This window comes from Nycticebus coucang, chromosome X (genome assembly GCF_027406575.1).
Source record: "Nycticebus coucang isolate mNycCou1 chromosome X, mNycCou1.pri, whole genome shotgun sequence".
Lineage (NCBI taxonomy): Eukaryota > Metazoa > Chordata > Mammalia > Primates > Lorisidae > Nycticebus > Nycticebus coucang.
In genome coordinates, this window is record NC_069804.1 from 142,422,614 (window position 1) to 142,445,064 (window position 22,451).

Here is a 22,451-nt window from a genome sequence, read left to right on the forward strand (position 1 = left end):
AGCCTAAGATGCACCGGGACCTCAGGGTATCATCAGCCTATAGACAAATGAAGGCAGGAGGGTAGAAACTGAAAGCTAAACGAATACAAACCTGCAGGAGAAAAGACAGGGCCTGAGGCACAGGCACTGGGAACTCAAAACAGCTTCTCTTCTGCAGGGGAATTTAGCAGGGACAGAAAAAAATTCCCGCAAAGTTGTACTGTTCTGTTCTGTCAGTGACATCAATCAGGGGCAGGACTGGAACTAAGTGAAATCCCCCCAGCCTCTATCAAGCACACGACGTTGTCAGGCCTCACCTCCCCCTGCTGGATAGAGGCAGAGCACAGCAGCCTGGCTGAGCAGAAATAGATTTCTTTGTGATTGAGGCAGGTGCAAAGCCCAGGAGTATCTGTTCACTAGAGGCAACTGGGTCACAGCCCTGTGGAGCTATCAGTGACAGGGTGTGACAGAGGTGCAAGGTGTGGAAGGAGGCATCAACCTTCCCAGACTAATCTGTTTTCTGGGTGGGTCCTCCTGACTCCACGGAGCACTGGAGCAAGCCATATCTGAGCCGTCACCAGACCCCTGCAATCCAGTTGCCAGAGACCTTTTAAACTCTCCAACCTAAGACAGATGCTGATGGAGACAACTGATTTGGATTTTGAACTGAGGCAATCGCCCGAGGACTATTCAAGTGGTACCCTGGGTGTGTGGTTGTAGGAAGGTTTGATTTTCCCTTTCCAATTGTTGCAGGTGGGGGGCAGGGTGACATAATTGCTGGTATTTCAAAACAGCTGAGACTTCAACCCAGAGTAACTGTTTCACTAGGGTTGAACAGAGACCAGGTGAAAATAAGACAGAACCACTTAGCCCCACCACACCAAACAGGTCTCCAGTTTCTCAGGACATAGCATTGTACAGGTCCTCGACGAAGCTCCAGGGGAAAAATCAAACAGTGTAAAATAATCATGGGGCAGAATAAGTGGAAAAACTCTGGTAACATGAATAACCAGACTAGATCAACTAAGAAAAGATATGGCAGTTGTAACTGAAGATCCCATTCGTAAACAACTGGCCAAGATGTCAGAAATCGAATTCAGAATTTGGATTGCAAAGAACATTAATAGAATGGAGGAAAATTTGGAATTAGAAATTTGAGGAGCAATTAAAAAGTCGGAATTAGAAATTTGAGGAGAAATTCAAAAGTTGTCTCAAAGATTTAACGAATTTAAAGACAAAACCACCAAATATTTGACGCAATGAAGCAAGAATTTGCAACCCTCAAAGATCTGAAAAAACACAGTAGAATCCCTTAGTAACAGAGTGGAGCAAGCGGAAGAAAGGATTTCTGACATTGAAGACAAAGCCTTTGAATGCTCCCAAACTTCTCAAAAAAGAAGAAAATTGGAGAGCAAAAATGGATCATTCTCTCAGAGAGCTCTGGGATAATTGGAAGAAGGCTAATATTCACCTCATTGGAATCTCTGAAAGTGATGAAGTGGCCTTGCTGGGCACAGAGGCCCTTCTCCATGAAAATATGAAAGAGAACTTTCCAGACATGCCGAGAGATTCTGAAATTCAGATAGCAGACAGTTTCAGAACTCCAGCATGACTCAATCCAAATAAGACATCCCCCAGGCATATCATAATTTACTTCACTACAGTTAAATGAAGGAGAAAATTCTGAAAGCAGCCAGACCTAAGAAACCCATTACCTACAAAGGGAAGAATATTAGAATAACTGCAGATCTCTCTGCTAAAAGTTTTCAAGACAAAAGAGGGTGGTCACTGACTTTTAATCTCCTAAAGAAAAATAAATTTCAACTCCGGATCCTGTATCCAACTAAACTGAGTTTCATTTATGATGGAGAAATTAAATACTTTAATGACATTCATATGTTGAAGAAATTTGCCATAACCAAACCAGCTTTTCAGGACATTCTCAGACATATCCTCCATACTGACCAGCCGAATCCTCTACCACAAAAGTAAATTCACTCAGAAACTTTTGAACAAACGCCAACTTCCACAGTGGCGAAAGGATTAAAAATGTCCACTGAACGATCGAAAAACTCGATACTCAAAATTTTACCAGGCTTATCAATATTTTCCATTAATGTGAATGGCTTAAACTGTCCTCTAAAGAGGCACAGGTTAGCTGACTGGCTACAAAAACTGAGGCCAGATATTTGCTGCATGTAAGAGTCACATCTTACCTTAAAAGGTAAATATAGACTCAGGGTGAAAGGATGTTCATCCATATTTCAGGCAAATGGTAATCAGAAAAAAACAGGTGTTGTAATTCTATTTGAAGACACAGTCGGCTTTAAAACAACATAAGTAAGGAAGGATAAGAATGGTCACTTCATATTTGTTAAGGGTAATACTCAATATGATGAGATTTCAATTATTAATATTTATGGCGCCAACCAGAATGCACCTCAAGTTATAAGAGAAACTCTAACAGACATGAGCAACTTGATTTCCTACAGCTCCATAATAGTCGGAGATTTCAACACTCCTTTGGCAGTGTTGGATAGATCCTCCAATAAGAAGCTGAGCAAAGAAATTTTAGATTTAAACCTAACCATCCAACATTTGGATTTAGCAGACATCTACAAAACATTTCATCCCAAAAAATCTAAATATACATACTTCTCATCATCCCACGAACATACTCTAAAATCGATCACATCTTAGGTCACCACTCTAACCTCAGTAAATTTAAAGGAATAGAAATTATTCCTTGCATCTTCTCGGAACACCATGACATAAAAGTTGAAGTCAGCAAAAACAGACATCTGTACACTTATGCAAAACATGGAAGTTAAATAACCTTATGCTGAATGATAGCTGGGTCAGAGATGAGATTAAGAAGGAAATTGCCAAATTTTGAAACAAAATGACAATGAAGACACGAATTATCAGAACCTCTGGGATACTGCAAAGGCAGTCCTAAGAGGGAAATTTATAGCACTGCAAGCCTTCCTCAAGAGAATGGGAAGAGAGGAAGTTAACAACTTAATGGCACATCTCAACCAGCTGGAAAAGGAAGAACATTCCAACCCCAAACCCAATAGAAGAAAAGAAATAACCAAAATTAGAGCAGAAATAAATGCAATTGAAAACAAAAGAATTATACAACAGATCAATAAATCAAAAAGTTGTTTTTTTGAAAAGGTTAATAAAATAGATAAACCTTTGGCTAACCCAACCAGGAAAAAAAAGAGAAAAATCTCTAACCTTATCACTCAGAAATAACAAAGATGAAATAACAAGAGACTCCTCAGAAATTCAAAAAATCCTCAATGAATATTAGAAGAAACTTTATTCTCAAAAATTTGAAAATTTGAAGGAAATTGACCAATACATGGAAGCACATCACCTTCCACAACTTAGCCAGAACCAAGTGGAAATGTTGAACAGTCCCATATCAAGTTCTGAAATAGCACCAACCATACAAAACCTCCTTAAAAAGAAAAGCCCGCTAAGTCATGGAAAAAGCCCAAGTGCCCATTGATCCACGAATGGATTAATAAATTGTGGTATATGTATACCATGGAATACTATGCAGCCTTAAAGAAAGATGGAGACTTTACCTCTTTCATGTTTACGTGGATGGAGCTGGAACATATTCTTCTTAGTAAAGTATCCCAAGAATGGAAGAAAAAATACCCAATGTACACAGCCCTACTATGAAACTAATTTGGGACTCTCACATGAAAGCTATAACCCAGCTACAACTTAACAATAGGGGGAAGTGGGAAAGGGGAGGGTGGGTAGAGGGAGGGGAATCGGAGGGATCACACCTGTGGTGCATATTACAGGGGTATTTGCGAAACTTGGTAAATGTAGAATGTAAATGTTTTGGCACAGTAACTGAGATAACGCCGGAAAGGCTATGTTAACCACTGTGATAAAAATGTGTCAAATGGCTTATGAAGTGAGTGTATGATGCCCCATAATCATATCATTGTATACAGTTATGATTTAATAAAAAAAATAAATAAAAAAAAAAAAGAAAAAGAAAAGCCCGGGACCAGATGACTTCACGTCAGAATTATACCAAACGTTTAAAGAGGAATTAGTATCTATATTACTCAACCTGTTACAAAATGTAGAAAAAGAAGGAAGACCACCCAACACGTTCTATAAAGCAAACATCACCCTGATCCCCAAACCAGGAAAAGACCCAACAAGAAAAGAAAATTATACACCAATATCACTAATATATGCAAAAATATTCAACAAGATCCTAACAAACGGAATCCAGTAACACATCAAACAAATTATACATAATGACCAAGTCACTTTTATCCCAGGGTCTCAAAGCTGGTTCAATATACGTAAATCTATAAGAATAATTCAGCACATAAACAAATTAAAAACCAAAGACCACATGATTCTCTCAATTGATGCAGAAAAAGCTTTTGATAATATCCAGCATCCCTTCATGATCAGAAAACTTAAGAAAATTGGTATAGAAGGGACATTTCTTAAACTGATAGAGGCCATCTACAGCAAACCCACAGCCAATATTGTATTGAATGGAGTTAAATTGAAATCATTTCCACTCAGATCAGGAACCAGACAAGGCTGCCCATTGTCTCCACTGCTCTTTAACATTGTAATGGAAGTTTTAGCCACCGCAATTAGGAAACAAAAGGCGATCAAAGGTATCCACATAGGGTCACAAGAGATCAAACTTTCGCTCTTCACAGATGATATGATTATATATCTGGAAAACACCAGGGATTCTACCACAAAACTCTTAAGAAGAGATCAAGGAATACAGCAGTGTTTCGGATTACAAAATCAACATTCATAAATCGGTAGCCTTTATATATTCCAACAATAGTCAAGCTGAAAAACAGTTAAGGACTCTATTCCATTCACAGTAGTGCCAAAAAGGGGAAATATTTGGGAGTTTATCTAACAAAGGACATGAAAGATCTCTACAAAGTGAACTATGAAACTTTAAGAAAAGAAATAGCTGAAAATGTTAACAAATGGAAAAATATACCATGCTCATGGATGGGAAGAATCAACATTGTTAAAATTTCCATACTACCCAAAGCAATATACAATTTTAATGCAATCCCTATTAATGCTCCACTGTCATACTTTAAAGATCTTGAAAAAATAAGCATGGTTAAATGAATGGAGCTGGAACATATTCTTCTTAGTAAAGTATCTCCAGAACAGAAGAAAAAGTATCCAATATACTCAGCCCTACCATGAAACTAATTTATGGTTTTCATGTGAAAGCTATAACCCAGTTATAACCTAAGAATGGGGGAAGGGGGAAAGAGAGGGGAGAGATGGGAGAGCATGGGCGGAGGGAGGGTGATTGTTGGGATTACACCTGCGGTGCATCTTACAAGGGTATATGTGAAACTTAGTAAATGTAGAATGTAAATGTTTTAACACAATAACTAAGAAAATGCCAGGCGCTGTTAACCAGTGTGATGAAAATGTGTCAAACGGTATATAAAACCAGTGGATGGTGCCCATGATCGCATTAATGTACACAGCTATGATTGAATAATAATACATATATATAAAGAAATTCAAAAAATCCTTAATGAATATTACAAGAAACTTTATTCCCAGAAATATGAAAATCTGAAGTATTGATTAACCAATACTTGGAAGAATGTCACCTTCCAAGAGTTAGCCAGAATCAAGTGGAAATGTTGAACAGGCCAATATCAAGTTCTGAAATAGCATCAACCATAGGAAATCTCCCTAAAAAGAAAAGCCCGGGACCAAATGGCTTCACATCAGAATTCTACCAAACCTTTAAAAAGGAACTAGTACCTATATTACTCAACCTCTTCCAAAATGTAGAAAAGAAGGAAGAGCACCCAACATATTCTATGAAGCAAACATCACATTAGTGCCAAAAAAGATGAAATATTTGGGAGTTTATCTAACAAAGGACATGAAAGATCTCTATAAAAAGAACTATAAAACTCTAAGAAAAGAAATAGCTGAAAATGTTAACAAATGGAAAAACATACCATTCTCATGGCTGGGAAGAATCAACATTGTTAAAATATCCATACTACCCAAAGCAATATACAATTTTTATGCAATCCCTATTAAAGCTCTACTGTCATACTTTAAAGATCGTGAAAAAAGAATACTTTGTTTTATATGGAATCAGAAAAAACCTTGAATAGCCAAGACATTACTCAGAAATAAAAACAAAACAGGAGGAATCACACTACCAGACCTCAGACTATACTATAAATCAATAGTGATTAAAAGAGCATGGTACTGGCACAAAAACAGAGAAGTAGATGTCTGGAACAGAATACAGAACCAAGAGATGAATCCAGCTACTTATCATTATTTGATCTTTGACAAGCCAATTAAAAACATTCAGTGGGGAAAAGATTCCCTATTTAACAAATGGTGCTGGGTGAACTGGCTGGCAACCTGTAGAAGACTGAAACTGGACCCACACCTTTCACCATTAACTAAGATAGACTCTCACTGGATTAAAGATTTAAACTTAAGACACGAAACTATAAAAATACTAGAAGAGAGTGCAGGGAAAACCCTAGAAGAAATCGGTCTGGGCAAGTATTTTATGAGGAGGACCCCCCCGGGCAATTGAAGCAGCTTCAAAAATACACTTCTGGGACTTGATCAAACTAAAAAGTTTCTGCACAGCCAAGAACACAGTAAGTAAAGCAAGCAAACAGCCCTCAGAATGGGAGAAGATATTAACAGGTTATGTGTCCGACAAGGTTTAATAACCAGAATACACAGAATATAAGCAAGCAAAGAACAAGTGATCCCATCACAGGCTGGGCAAGAGACTTGAAGAGAAACTTCTCTGAAGAAGACAGGCACACGGCCTAGAGACATATGAAAAAATGCTCATCATCTATAATTATCAGAGAAATGCAAATCAAAACTACTTTGAGATATCATCTAACTCGAGTTAAGATTAGCCCATATCACAAAATCCCAAGACCAGAGATGTTGGCATGGATGTGGAGAAAAGGGAACACTTCTACACTGCTGGTGGGAATGCAAATTAATACATTCCTTTAGTAAAGATGTTCGGAGAACACTTAGAGATCTAAAAATAGATCTGCCATTCAATCCTATAATTCCTCTGCTAGGTATATACCCAGAAGACCAAAAATCATATCATAACAAAGATATTTGTACCAGAGTGTTTATTGCAGCCCAATTCATAATTGCTAAGTCATGGAAAAAGCCCAAGTGCCCATCAACCCACAAATGGATTAATAAATTGTGGTATATTTACACCATGGAATATTATGCAGCCTTAAAGAAAGATGGAGACTTTACCTCTTTCATGTTTACATGGATGGAGCTGGAACATATTCTTCTTAGTAAAGTATCTCAAGAATGGAAGAAAAAGTATCCAATGTGCTCAGCCCTACTATGAAACTGATTTATGGCTTTCACATGAAAGCTATAACCCAGCAATAACCTAAGAATAGGGGAAAGGGAAGGGAGGGGGAGGATGGGCAGAGGGAGGGTGATTGTTGGGGTTACTACCAAAGCAAATACTAGACTTTAGACACTTTAAAAAATACATTCAGGCCAGGCATGGTGGCTCACACCTGCGGTGCATCTTACATGGGTACATGTGAAACTTAGTAAATGTAGACTATAAATGTCTTAACACAACAACTAAGAAAATGCCAGGAAGGCTATGTTAACCAGTGTGATGAAAATGTGTCAAACAGTCTATAAAACCAGTGTATGGTGCCGCATGATCGCATTAATGTACACAGCTTTGATTTAATAAAAAAAAAATAAACAAATTAAAAAAATACAAACAACAAAAATTAATCAAGTAAATGAGGCAAAAGCTATATTAATTAGTTTGATGTTAGCATTCCAAATTGTAAAAAAAATCAATACATTGTACCCCACATATGCATAAATGTATTCATGATCTATGTGTATATGACTTAATTAAAAAAAATGTTTCAAATAGGGCAGCACCTGTGGCTCAGTGAGTAGGGTGCCGGCCCATATACTGAGGATAGTGGGTTTGATCCCAGCCCCGGCCAAACTGCAACAAAAAAATAGCCAATTGTTGTGGCGGGTGGGCCTGTACTCCCAGCTACTCGGGAGGCTGAAGCAAGAGAATCACCTAAGCTCAAGAGCTGGAGGTTGCTGTGAGCTGTGATGCCACAGCACTCACTCAACTGAGGGCGACAAAGTGAGACTCTGTCTCTAAAAAAAAAAAAAAGGAAAAAAATGTTTCAAATAGGTTAAGGAACCAAGGAACCAATAATCCAATTACTGGAAATTTCCAATGTTATAAAATTACTGTGATGTCATCTTTAAATAAAATTGCTTTACATAGAGTTATCTGGAACAAAGTTCTTTTCTATTATTTTGAAAATAATATACTATTATAAATTTTTGTATATTGTATACTAAACATATTTGTCTTTTCTTTCAGGTAAAAATCTGATGTCTGAAGTTGTAAGTACTAAACCACTTCATAAAAGAATACTTCAACAATGCCTCTTTTTAATACATTCCTTTAGTAAAGATGTTCGGAGAACACTTAGAGATCTAAAAATAGATCTACCATTCAATCCTATAATTCCTCTACTAGGTATATACCCAGAAGACCAAAAATCATATCATAACAAAGATATTTGTACCAGAGTGTTTATTGCAGCCCAATTCATAATTGCTAAGTCATGGAAATAAGTAAGTGTATATTTTCACAGAAATCTTGGTATTTTCTCACATTTAGCTCAGGATGACCATGTGTTGCTAAGATCAGTGTAAAGCAATGTTAAGAGTCTATAGACACAAGCTTTAAATGTTACTACCAAAGCAAATACTAGACTTGAGACACTTTAAAAAATACATTCAGGCCAGGCATGGTGGCTCACACCTGTAATCCTAGCACTCTGGGAAGCTAAGGTGGGTGGATTGCCTGAGCTCAAGAGTTTGATATCAGTCTGAACAAGAGTGAGACCCCATCTCTAGTAAGAATAGAAAAACTAGCTGGGCATTGTGGCAGGTGCCTATACTCCCAGCTACTTGGGAGGCTGAGGCAAAACAATCACTTGTACCCAAGAGTTTGAGGTTGCCATGAGCTATGATACCATAGCACTCTAACTACAGTGACAAAGTGAGATTCTGTCTCTAAATAAATAAATAAGTTAATAAGTAAATAAATAAAATACATTCCTTACAATTCACTTTTCCTTGAAATGAAGTTACTATATGATGTTGGTGACACAACTAGAGAAAAGATACTAACAGCTCTTGAAGGGATAGGCTTTGTATAATGAAATTAAAATGGAATTTAACACCCAAATTCGCTAATGGAGGCAAGAACTAGCATTGGAAATTAACAAATTTCACTTGGGCAATAAAAAAGACAATACAAGTCAACAACAATATAACACCATCTCCCAAGAAACCCTTAAAAATAGCAGGTAGTTTCAAAATTTACAAGTAATTGTGAGACAGTAGAGAATTTTAACCTGTTCTGCTTAATCAACAAAGCAAGTTCCAGAAATTCTGGAAATGTTGGCAATGTTTCAGTACACCACAGGCATTTAGTTTAGGCAGAAGTAAAATTTAAAAGTTATAACTGAAATAAAACACTGTCCAGGAACTGAGTGACTGCTAAGTACTTCATCGATTGGTAGGTGTATGTTCCCTCTCTTATCTATTAATAAAGGCTAAACACTGTTCAGTGGGTGATATGTTTCTACAGAATAATCACTTATGTCTTTTCAGGTTTGCACATGGGTTTTAATTCTTATTAAGATATAGATCCCATATTAAAGGAAGAATAAAATGACCAATTCAATTTAAATGAGTTGTAGAAGCTCAAGTTACTTTTCCACTGCATTTCATTTAAGAAGACTGTTTGTATACAATTGTTAGGGCAAATAAAACCAGATTATGGAATATGCATTATCAAACAAGGTATGTATGCTTATGAAAAGCCTTTAGTTTCTAATGTCACTTGGTTACACACAGGCTTTTATAAAATGATTCCACTTTATAACAATGCACTTGTTTTAATATCTTATTTCCAGACCACGTACTATATAACACCTCTCTCTACTGGCTAGAGTTTCACATGTCTACACAACAGATTTCATAAGTCCTACTCTAAACAGGTTACATCATAATCCACCACAGGAAAAAAAAAAGATTTGAAATTATCTTACCCCAGATATGAGAAACACTTTACAGAAGTCCAAAACTGGCAGAATTTGCAGAAAGCTGGCAGCTTCCAGGGTGTCTTGAAGGTTGTCCATATTAAGAGAAAGCTTTGCAGTATAAATGAAATCAATAATTTTCCTTAGACCAACTTTGCTCACACCATGAAGCTTAATGCACATTAAATCTTGTTCTTTCATTCCACCTTAAACAAAAAGACATTCAATTAAGTGAAGGTGAATAATTAACGTCAAACTCCTGCTGCTCGTTAGATGCAATAAAATCAAGGAAAAGTCTTTTTCTGTGTAAGCATTCATATCAGAGCCAGTCTTCTGCATATTTTACAGTTAAAAGAGAGTACTTAAAAAAGAGGGATGGGAGAGGTTGTATGGAGGGAGGGCAAATGGGGAGTCCACACCTATGGTGCATCTTGCAAGGGTACACGTCAAATCTATTAAGTGTAGAGTATAAATGTCTTAACACAATAATTAAGTAAGTGAGGTGAAGGCTATGTTAACCAGTTTGATGTAAGCATTCCAAATTGAATATAAAATCATCACATTGTACCCCAGAAGTGCATTAATGTATACAGATATGACTGTAAAAAACAATTTTTAAAAGGATTATCTCCATACTAATGGAGGTCATTTATGATGGAAGCACTTCCAAAATGTTCTCCTGTCACTTGCTATCTTTTGATGGGTCTTAGCAGGATACATACAAATCTGATGGCCTGTTCAGATTTGGTATGAAAAAGAAAAGCTATGAAATAAAGATGGACAGTATGAAAAAAGTGCATCAATTTCCTATGTTAAAACAGCACTACCGACAACTATATGAAAGACAGTAATATATTCCTTTTGAAACTGTTTTCCTCCTATAAAGGCACAGATAGTAAGAACTGAATTTCAATGTTAGAAATATGAAGATTTAAAGACAGATTTTTCATATTGTTTTGTGATTGCAGAGTTTAAAAAAGGCACACTACCTGTGAACATAGCCTTGAAGTAATCACTGGCAGACGCCATCATGACTCTATGCACCGGGAAGGCATCGTCTGTGTCACCTGGCATCAGGGTCACATCACAAAGCAATCCTTCAAGTCGAAGCTGGTCAAATCCCTATAATAAGAACATGACTTGAGACACTAATCAAGGAAAATGAGGTTATAAATTCCTGTGTGCTAACATTCTTCTTACATATAATGTTGTAAAACATATTTGGAACATAAAGACAACAGAATAATTACTCAGGAGAAGAAAAAATAACTATATAGCTTTCTTGATATATATTTTCTTTCATTATAGGAATAAAATAAAATTAAGACTAATTTAGATTAAGAACAAGTAAGGAAAGAGTACATACATTTGCTTATTTACATAATCATCAAATTTTACCTTATTTTGAAAAAAAAAAAAAACAGTTATCATCTACATCTCTGTTTTCCTGTCTGCAGAATGAGGGTATCAGACTATTCAATGTTCCTTTCCATGATAATATTTTAATAGTCCTTTTATAGTGCTTTATTAACCCATCTTGCTTTTGATTTTTCTTTTTCTTTTTTGAAAAAATAAAGGTTAAGACCATCTGTATTAAGTGCAACATAGGAGTTCCTTCTAACAATTGTACTGTTCCATCTCTTTGAGAATTAGAGATGGTGCTTTAGATGTTCCTGTACACTGCTGCTGTTTGACCAATTATCTTTCAAGTTTCAGGTTTGATATTTAATTATCTTTGGGTACAAGGATCCCAGAGAGGCACAACATGAGACTTAGTTGTCTCCAAATACCTCAAGGCTTATTGGAGAATTTACAGGCTAGCACCCACAGTTCAGAGAAGGGACAAGGTTCTGGTGAGAATGCCTGTTGAACAGTTCTTCTACTAGACCCCTGATGGTCCCAACCAATGACAAACATATAGTTTTTCCTTTAGTCTACTCTTAGAAGAATAAGAAATACTTTTAAAATTATAATAGGTTGAATTCAAAAGATATACATATTTCAAAACGTGTTTTACACAATAAATGTATACACTATTGGTCAATTAAAAATAATAAATGAAAGAATTATTAACAGGCTGGTAAAGTGAACTAAAAGAGGACAATATACAGTTTAATAAGGCAAAAAAGTAAAGAATTTGGAAAGATTGAGTTTGCAGTTTCAAATACAAAAATGTTTCATTATAAAAAATCAGGAAGACAGATACTCATACACATTTCTTTCTAATAATATAATAGTGTAATACAATTAAAAACCAACAAGGATTACTCCATGCCCTTCATATCTTAATTACTTCAAATAAAACTTTAAATAAAGTTGTTTCACAGATTTAAGAAGCAAAAGGCATAACATACTAAGAATAAAGTTTTTAAAATATTGATCCCATATATGTACAATATAAACCTCAGTTTAAACTTTTAATCATAATCTTAAAATTGCCTTCTAAAGAAAATTCTTACAGAATTGGAACTTCAAAGAGATTATCTAATTCAGTCACTTTCCCTCTATGGGGGACAGAGGACCATTTTCTTTTTTTATTGTTGGGGATTCATTGAGGGTACAAAGAACCAGGTTACATTGATTGCATTTGTTAGGTAAAGACCCTCTTATAATTGTGTCCCACCCCCAAAAGGTGTGTCACACGTCACTCACCCCCAGCCCCCTCCCTCCTTCCTCTCTCCGCTATCCCCTTCCCCCATACCCCTCCTTCCTTCCCTCTCTCTGCCCTTCCCTTCCCCCACCCTACTTCCCCCTTTGCTCTTTGCTTCCCCCACCCCCTCCCTCCTTCCCTCTCTCTGCCCTCCCCTTTTCCCACCTCCCTCTCTCCTGCCCTCTCTCTGCTCTCCCCTTCCCCCACCCCCCACCATGTACTAGGTCATTAATTGTCAGAGGAACATTTTTATTCCACAATTTTATACATTATATTTTTACTTTAGAATAAAATTATGTATCATATTTTTCTTTCCCCAACAAGTGACATATGTTTTTGGTCAAAAATATCAAATCATTCACAAATGCCCTTTTTCCTTTGCAAACATTATAATATACGTTATATAGCATAACTGACTATTTTTATTTTCTGTTGCTAATTCATCTGCTGTCCCTGTTATTCAGAAAAGTAGAAGGAAAAGAGTAATAGCTTGTTGTGTAAAAAGTGATGTCAATGTTAGGGGAATATTCACATGAAGGAAAGAAATTGCTCTTTTAAAATTCATATATGAGTTGAAATTGCAATAAGTTTGTGGTAATCACCTATCAAAAGTAGATGCGTATTGGAAAGAACTGAATGAGGATACTGGGGTAGGAGAGATGATAGTCAAGTCATAGAGAAAAAGAAAGCCATCAGCTGGTACAGATGAAGGAGTAGGATTTTTTAATTCTCCAGCATTTGGCACATTGTTGGGACTTAATAAATGTTCGATTAATGCATCAACAAGTAAGCCAGATTTTGCCCAGGAGTTACCATTTAATATTTTAAAGTCACTTTGGGCAGAACTTTAATCTTGTGACAACTAGAAACCAAGAAATTAGTTGTGAAATCTCTCCAAATACTAAAATAAGTCATGCTTAAAGTACTTGTTTTTGGTAGATGGTAAAGGTTAAAGTAAAAAGAAAGGAACCAAGCCAGGAGTTAAAGAGAAAAGGTTGGCTCCCAGTGGTTTGGCTTGTTTTTTCTTTTTCTAATAAATTTCAGGAAAAAACATGCTTGGAGGAGATTCAATGTCAAAATACAAATGGATATAAGCAGAAAACTAAAAAGTCACCACTTTACTTGCTAAAAGTAACTACTGTTAATGGTTTAGTATACATACTTTAAGACCACATTCTATATATACAAGGTTGCATAATTAAGTTCCCAAACTCACCCTAGAAAAAGTGCTACATGATTCATTACTGAATATCACTGCAGTCACCCTCAAAATAATCCCCCTGGGAAGTTATGAACCAATGCTAGTGATTAGTCCACCCTTCAAAGCAATTTTGGAACTTTTTCTGGAATGGCCATCAGAGTTGTCATTACACAAAGTCTGACAATTAAGATTTTGAACTCATCCTAGGAAAATGCTTTGAAGGGAGGACTAGATGCTGGTGTTAGGGCATAGCTTCCTAATGGGAGCACTTCAAAGTTGTAGTGATATTCTGCAATTAGATATGTAGCATTCTTTCTAGGATGAGTTCGGGAACTTAACTGTCAGACCCTGTACAATGACAGCTCTGATGGCCACTCCAGAAAAAGGGTTCCAAAATTACTTTGAAGGGTGAATTAGGCACTGGCATTGCTTCATAGCTTCTCAAGGGGATCAGTTCTAAGGTGACTAGTGATATTCAGCAATGAGGTATGTAGCACTTTTTCTAGGATGAGTTCATGAACTTAATTATATTACGCTTATAAAATCGATTACTATTGTGCATTTTAAAATTCACTTGAACAGATAACATGGACATACTTCTATCTCAGGGCACACATATTTACTTCATTCTTTTTAGCAGATGCATAGTAATACATAGTGGGGGCATACCATAAATTATTTATCCATTCCCTCTTGGTTGAATACTTAGGTTGTCTTTCAACTTTTGCAATTACATACAATGCTGCAATGCATCTCCTTGTACATATACTTAATTGTATAAGTGTATCTGTGGGAAATATTCTTACAAATGGGATTGTTGCTCTTAAGAATAACTATTTTTGACATTTTAATAGCTAAGGGCAAGTTAAAGTATTTGGACTTTCTTGGGAGAAAATCATACCTTGGTTACTGCCAAATAAGAGACATCAAAGTACAAATGCTAAGAGCCTACGTACGTGCTGTGTGCCTCCTTACTTTTATTTTTATTCAACAAATATTTATTTTTTACTTCTGCCAGCTAAAACTAGTATCATCAAATAATTTTTGAATCTTCTTTTCTAACGTATACATAGATAGTAACTGTGAAAAGCAATCATGGATTATTTAGTCGAAGGCAATGATTGTACACATAGCAAATCAGTTATTTTCTTCCGCTATAAAAACAAAAACAAACACAAAACCTTCCTGGCTTATTTGCTAGCCCTCCTGTATTTAAAATATTCCTGAAAATATTTTAGATCTGGAATTGAATAATGTCAGTAGGCTCCATACCCACTATTTATTACTTCTTTTTCCTTTTGAAAAAAGGCATGGCTAATGCATCTCATACCATTAACTGTGTCATTTCTCATTTAGTCCACATTCCACTAAAACTGCTTGTGAGATGTGTACTCAATCCTCAAAATCTGGACAGCTCAGTTCAGCTAAGACACTAGGATTCTTTTCCCTTTTCACAATTTGATCATTTTGCTTCACCTTACACTATCATTTTAAAAAATCCTTTAAACTTTCTCAGCATAATCAAGTGTTCCAAAAGAAAAGAAGCTGAGGTGACTTAGAGTACTTTTATCACATTCTGAGTATCTTCTACTCTAAGCTTAACTTGTCTACCTTTGGAAAATTGTCTACTTTTCTTGTGTTTTGCATTTATTTTCATGACATGTAGTTTCCTTTTCTATACATTTCATAACCTTTATTTCCATATGCATAACTTAATAATCCCACTATCCAATTCCACATTTGTCAGCTGAATTCCAGATTATTCCTATCTTTGCCCAAATGAGATCTGTCAACTCAGATTGTTTTCCTACAGATTCTAAATATCTTATTTGTATATTTTTTCCTGGAAGTTCCAGGTCTGTCTGAAGAGAAGTTCCTTCTACTAGACACATCATATAGAAGAAAGCAGTCATTTCTCTAAGTAAATTTCATATTCTAATCTTCTAGTGGAGTATGCGCATATCATATATTTTTCCTTTATTAAATCATAACTGTGCACATTAATGTATTTATGGGGTACAATGTGCTGATTTGATATACAATGTGGCATGCTTACATCAAACTGATTAACATAACCATCTCCTCGCTTACTCATTTGTTGTGGTAAAACATATATGCGCTATTCTTAATAGCAGTTATTAAAAGAAAGGGGAGAGGGTAATTCTCCTCCACAATTCTCCTCTGCCTTCTATGTATCTACCTTCTTCTTTCTCTCTTGTTCTAAGTTTTTTCTCCTATTTAAACTCTAGGAAGACCCTCAAAGATAATCTTCATGCTCAAAATGTATCCTTCCGTTGGCAAATCATTTTCTTCCATGAAATTTGTACTCACACATCTTGTCAGATTTCTATAAATGTTATCATCTGTTTCCATATGCTAGTCTACTACATACCTATACAGCTCTGCTTTATGCAAATTGCTCAGCTTCCAGTTAGGATCTTAGAGTGTTCTTAAAACTGTTTCTACTGATACAAACTCATTTTCTTTCAGTCTTAACACTTATCTTAATTCTCTATTTCTGTATTTCTTCTGGGCCTTAAGTTTAAGAGGAGCTTGCTTGGCCTCAATTTAAATTAACCCTTCTTTCTATACATTACCCCATATCATTTTTTTATTCTTCTCCATATCCCTTAGAGGGGAAAAAGATCATTAACAATATGTGTTTCTCTTCCCTTTATTAAACTAACTCAATGTGACAAAACTTCAAATGTTATTAAATGGAGGGAGGTACTTAACTAACACCCTTAATAACTGAGACATAGTAAATGAGTTTGACAAATTTTTGCATGATTATATTAAAATAAAAGAAAATGGACATTATAGGGCTATACTTTAGAAATAAGACAAACTACAAATAATTTATATAAAAGTTTGTTAGATGTCAATCACTTTTAAAGGAAATGTAAAGCTATTGTAAAAAAAGCTAAATTGATACCATGTGTTAAAAGGGAATCTGGTAAGCAAATCTTCCCATTAAATTCTGCATTAAAAAGAACTTACTAGCATATTATATATATTTTTGATAATTGTAATTTTGAAAAGGAAGTAGAAAAAAATGAAATCTATCCTAAAAATAAAAATTATTAATTGGAAAATAAGTTCTACAGAATAAGACTGAGAAAATAAAAAAAAAGGAGCTTAAGGAATGGTTTTACTTTAATCTTTAAGCAAATGTAAAATATTAGATCAAAACAATACCAACCATATTTTTATGGGGCTGTTCTTCATTTTATTCAGAGGACAGAAAAGGACTAGATGTATGTAAGTTGAAAGAAATATATAGGTTGGACATAAATGTTTATATCGATATTAAACTCTGTTCTCATTAAATAACAATGCCTGGAATTTAAAAATTTATGATGGCTTCCTATCACTGCATTATGTCAGAACTCTTGATTTTCAAAGACTTCTCTAATCTGGCCCTAGCCCAACTATTCCATCTTATATTTTACTAGTTCCCTATGTACTATTACCCATCTTATCAAGTTGTTCTCCAAACTTTCTCTGCTAAAGACCTAGGTTTACTCCTTTTTCAGTACTTTTATTTATGTCATTATATTTCACCTAGAATATCCTCCCTCTTTAAAATGCTAATTTAAATCTGACCTCTTTTGCAAAGTTATCTCTAACCAAATCTCCTCTAAAATAATCAGACACCTTTACTCTGGAGTTCATAATTTAGAATTAAATTATATCTTATAAACTTCCATTTCCTGTAAGAAAGACTAGATTTATATTACCTCATGAAACACCTTAAAAACAGAAAAAATACATTTAGAAATTGTTTTAACAGATCAAAAAAGAGGGATCTGCAAAAGACAAGAAACAACTAGGTGTGTCCTAAGATCATTACAACTTACTGCCTAGAGACTCCAGAGTTACGAGGAGTGACAATCTGACAAGATAAGTGAGTACAAATTTCATGGAAGAAAATGATATTGCAAGAAAAGGATACATTTGGAGCATGCAGATTATCTCTGAGGGTCTTCTTAGAGTTTAAATAGGGGAAGAGACTTACAATAAGAGTGAAAGCAAAAAGTAGACATATAGAAGGCAGATGAGAATTGTGGAGGAGAAGGACCCTCTCACCTTTCTTTTAATATGTGCATACTCCACTAAAAGACTAAAGTATAAAACTTGTTTAGAAAAATGACTGTTTTCTTCTATGTGATATGTGTAGTAGAAAGAACTCAGCATTCTTCTGGATCTGAATCTGGGGAGGCCTTGGCAACTTGGGCAAAATACACAAGGAGAATTAGAGGACTCTAGAGATCTGAAAACAGACCTCAAGTATTTAGGTGACAAACATGCTCATTTAGAGAAAGAATCACCCAATAGGAGCACAGGGAGTATTCTTCAAGGCATACAAAGGGCTCAGAATAATTCCTATACAAACCCTAAAAGTAGGGACCTTATAATGCCGAGGCCTTAGGAAGAGCACTCAAAGGATTTTGCCTCAGCAATGGGGAAATGTTTCTTGTAGAATAAATGCTGCTCTGCTGCCATCTCAAAAAACTTTAAACGAAAAACACATGTTCATGACAGCAGATGAATCGGGAAAGAAAGTCAAAATACAAAATACCATCAAACTGATAATGAGTTCCCACCTGATTTCTAATTATTTTTCCCAGTTATACCCAACCTGGATTTAGGGCATCATATAACCTGGAAATCAGTCACTTGACTACAGAAAGAAAATCCTCCAGGAGTAGCCCTCCACTTCTGGCCTGAAGAGAAGAAAGGGGAATTCTTAAGGCTCAAAGAGGACAGAGAAAATCTACATTTTTTTTCTTTTTTCTCTCTCTCTCGGTGGTGACAGTGGGGATGGCAAATAGCTAAAACACTGAGGAAAAGGAAACTTTCTCTTTGAATAGAGGAGCTGTAATAGCCCCTTTGCTGTGAATATCCAACCTTATTTTTCTCTGCATGTCCTTAGATCAAGATATGGATATACTCACGATAAGTGTGTAGAATTTCAGGGAAAATAAAGCTCCAGCTTTCAGTCCAAAGAACCAAAACAAGATCCCAGCAACTGGAAAGTATCTGGGAGATGGTCAAGATGGAGGAGCATGGAGAAGAGACCCCACAAAGTTCCATCCCATGGAATTGCTGCTCAGCAGTTAAAAGGAACATAATATTGATACACATGAAAAAGTAAATGGATCTCTAATTCAGACTTTATTTTTAAAAGCCAGTCTCAAAAGATAACAACTATATGATGCCATTTATATAAGATTTTCTAAAAACCAAATATATAGTGGCAGAAAACAAAACATGTCAGTAGTTTCCAGACTTTTGAGATTGGGGTAGATGTGACTATCAGGGAGTAAGAGGAAGTATATTGAGGTCATGGAGTGGCTCTATGTCATAATTGTGACAATTAAATGAAACTATTTATTTGCTAAAACTCATAAAAATATGCTCTAATAAAAATACTTTCACTGTATATTATTTCACAAAATAAAAAATAATAGTAAAAGCTACATAAAGTTAATACTAATTAAAATAAAGCTAGCATGACTTGTAATAGCAGACAAAATGTATTTCAGAGAAAAGAATATTACCAGGGATAAAACGATTCATTTCATAACAAATGTAAATTCACCAGGAGAACATAAAATCTTAATATGTTTATATGTCTAACAGCAGAGTTTCAAAATACATGAATAAAACTCTGAAAGAACTATAAAGAAAAATAATCAAATTTACAATTATAGTTGGAGATTTCAACACCATTCTATCAATAATTGATTTTAAAAGTGACAGAAAGCAACTTGACATTTAGAGAATAATTCACCAAGTGACAGTAAAATGTACATTATTTTCAGGCACATATAAAACATTTACTGAGATACGCCATATTCTGGGCCATAAAAATATTCTTAAAATTTTGAAATGATTTAATTCTTAGAAAGTATGTTCCCTGACCATGGCTGAATTAAATTAGAAATCAAAAACAAAGATATCTCTGGAAAATCTCTAAATATTTGGAAACTAAAAAGTATACTTCTAAGTAACCCATGAAGGATGAAAGAGAGAAATGGAGTGGGGAAGCTTGACAGAGGAAGGGTAAAAGGCGGGACCACACCTATGGAACATATGACAAGGCTACAAGTCAAATCTGTCAAGTATAGAACATAGATGTTTTGGCACAATAATGAAGTAAATGAAGTGAAAGCTATGTTGATTGGTTTGATCTAACCACATCAGATTGCATAAAAAAAATCAGCACATTGTACCCCATATAACACATGAAATGTATCCATTATCTATGTGTATTTGACTTAATAAAAAAAAAAGGAAGAGAATAGAAACTAGAAAATATTTTGAATTAACAATGCATTTTAAGTTGTTTATTTATGTTCATAAAGTTTAGATATAGAGTATAGCTCATCAACAGTGCATGATCAGTAACCCAAACATTTATCTCAGGATAAACACTCCGTAAAGTTAGTCCAGTGGAAGGCAACAAACATTAATTTGTATAGGTTCTTGGGATAACCAATTTCTTTAATAATCTATTAGTTGATAACAACTTAAGGCTTTAAAATGATGTCTTACATTGACTTTAGAACTAAAACTGGACAGAGAAAATAAATAGATAAAGCTTAGAAAAACACAGCAAGAGCAGTCTGAGCCTAGATAGCCAGAATAAAGAAGTATTTTCAAGCTTTAGATTAAAGGTTTGAGTAACTACACCCAATAATCAGGAAATGATTTGTTTATACTTCCACCAGCTGAAGCATGATACCCTAGCAATGGCCTCCCTGTCTTAACAGGGATTCTTCTAACCGGCAGTCAACATTTTTCTCACTGTTTTTGTTTTGGGGGGAGTATAGCTGGCAGGCAAGAAGATATTCTGCATAATTCTGCTATCACTATCAGTATCATTACTACATCATTCATTCCAAATTATCTTCAGCCTTTGCTAAGTCATGTTTTTACATGTGTAGTTAATGAATACAATATTTACAAAAATATTTAAAAGGATAATACAGTTTAGAGCAACATTAGAAGAAATACAAACCTACAGTCAGAAAACTTGGGTTTAAGTCCTAGTATTTGCTACTTAGTGGCTGTGTGAACTTGAGCAGTCCTCCTATCCTAACCTCTCTGGGCTTCAGTGTTCTTATTTTAAAAATGGACATAAAAATTCTTGCCTTTCCTACCTAACAGTATTTTTTCAAATATCAGCGAGAAAAGAATATATGAAAATGATTTATTTGGGTTTTGGGAATTCTTATAACTTTGACTCAAATTGTACAAAAGCAATTCATGTAACCAAAGCATATGTACCCTCATAATGTTCTGAAATTTTAAAAAGTGATTTATAAGCTGCTGTCTAAAATCCACAAACTACCTCAATAAGAGCAGTAAAAGGCATTGAGTTCTTCATTTATTCAAGACTGGTATAAGCTTTTTAAATGTATTATGTCTTTTTAAATTTATTTTGTATTATAATTAACACAAAATAATTGTACATAACTTTAGGGTACAATGTGATGTTTCAATACATGTCTACATAGTCTAATAATTAAATTGGGGTAATTACCATATCCATTATTTTAAACATTTATCATTTCTTTACAGTGACAACATTCAAAATCTTCTCTTCCTGCTTTCCTGAAATATACACTCCATTGTTATTTGTTATAGTCACCCTACTGTGTAATGGAACAACAAAACTTATTCTCCCTGTCTAACTATAACTTTTTACTCATTAACCAATCTGTCCTGTTCCCCTTAACCCTCTCCAGCCTCTGGTAACCACTATTATACTACCTAATTCTATGAGATAAATATTTTTAGATTATAAATTCATGTGAAATTATGCAGTGTGTGTCTTTCTGTGCCTGGTTTATTTCACTTAACATAATGTCCTCCGGGTTCATCCATATTGCCACAAAAGACAACATTTCACTCTGTTTTATGGCTAAATAGCATTCCATAGTATGTATTGTATACCATATTTGCATGTGTGTGTGTCTCACACTTTTTTATCCATTCATCTGTAGATGAATATTTAAAATGAATTCATATCTTTCCTACTGTGAATAGTGCTGCAATAAACATGGGTTACTGATTTAATTTCCTTGGGATATATATACCCAATAATGGAATTATTGGATCATATGGTGGTTTTTTTGTAATTTTTTTCAGAAACCTCCATACTGTTTTCTACAATGGTTGTACCAATTTATATTTCCACCAACAGTATGTAAGAGTTCCCTTTTCTCTATATCCTTATCAGCATTTGTTATCTTTTCTTTTTTTAAGTATCAGTTCGAACCAGTGTGAGAGGACATCACACTTTGGTTTTGACTTGCATTTTTCTGATGATTAGTGATGTTGAACATCTTTTCATATATTTGTTGGTCATTCATATATCTTCTGTTGAGAAATGTTTATTGAAGTCATTTCC

At 35.0% G+C, this 22,451-nt stretch overlaps 1 protein-coding gene across 9 annotated transcripts in view; it reads right to left on the bottom strand.

Annotated features, from left to right (window-relative positions):
* Positions 1-22,451, bottom strand: part of KLHL13 (kelch like family member 13) — a 271,741-nt gene that overhangs the window by 20,943 nt on the left and 228,347 nt on the right. For all 9 annotated transcript variants that reach the window (XM_053580327.1, XM_053580330.1, XM_053580328.1 and 6 more), the window contains 2 exons: positions 11,168-11,300; positions 10,188-10,384 (listed from right to left, as the gene is read on the bottom strand). In XM_053580327.1, coding sequence (XP_053436302.1) covers positions 10,188-10,384; positions 11,168-11,300 — 330 coding nt within the window. The remainder of the gene's footprint in view (positions 1-10,187; positions 10,385-11,167; positions 11,301-22,451) is intronic.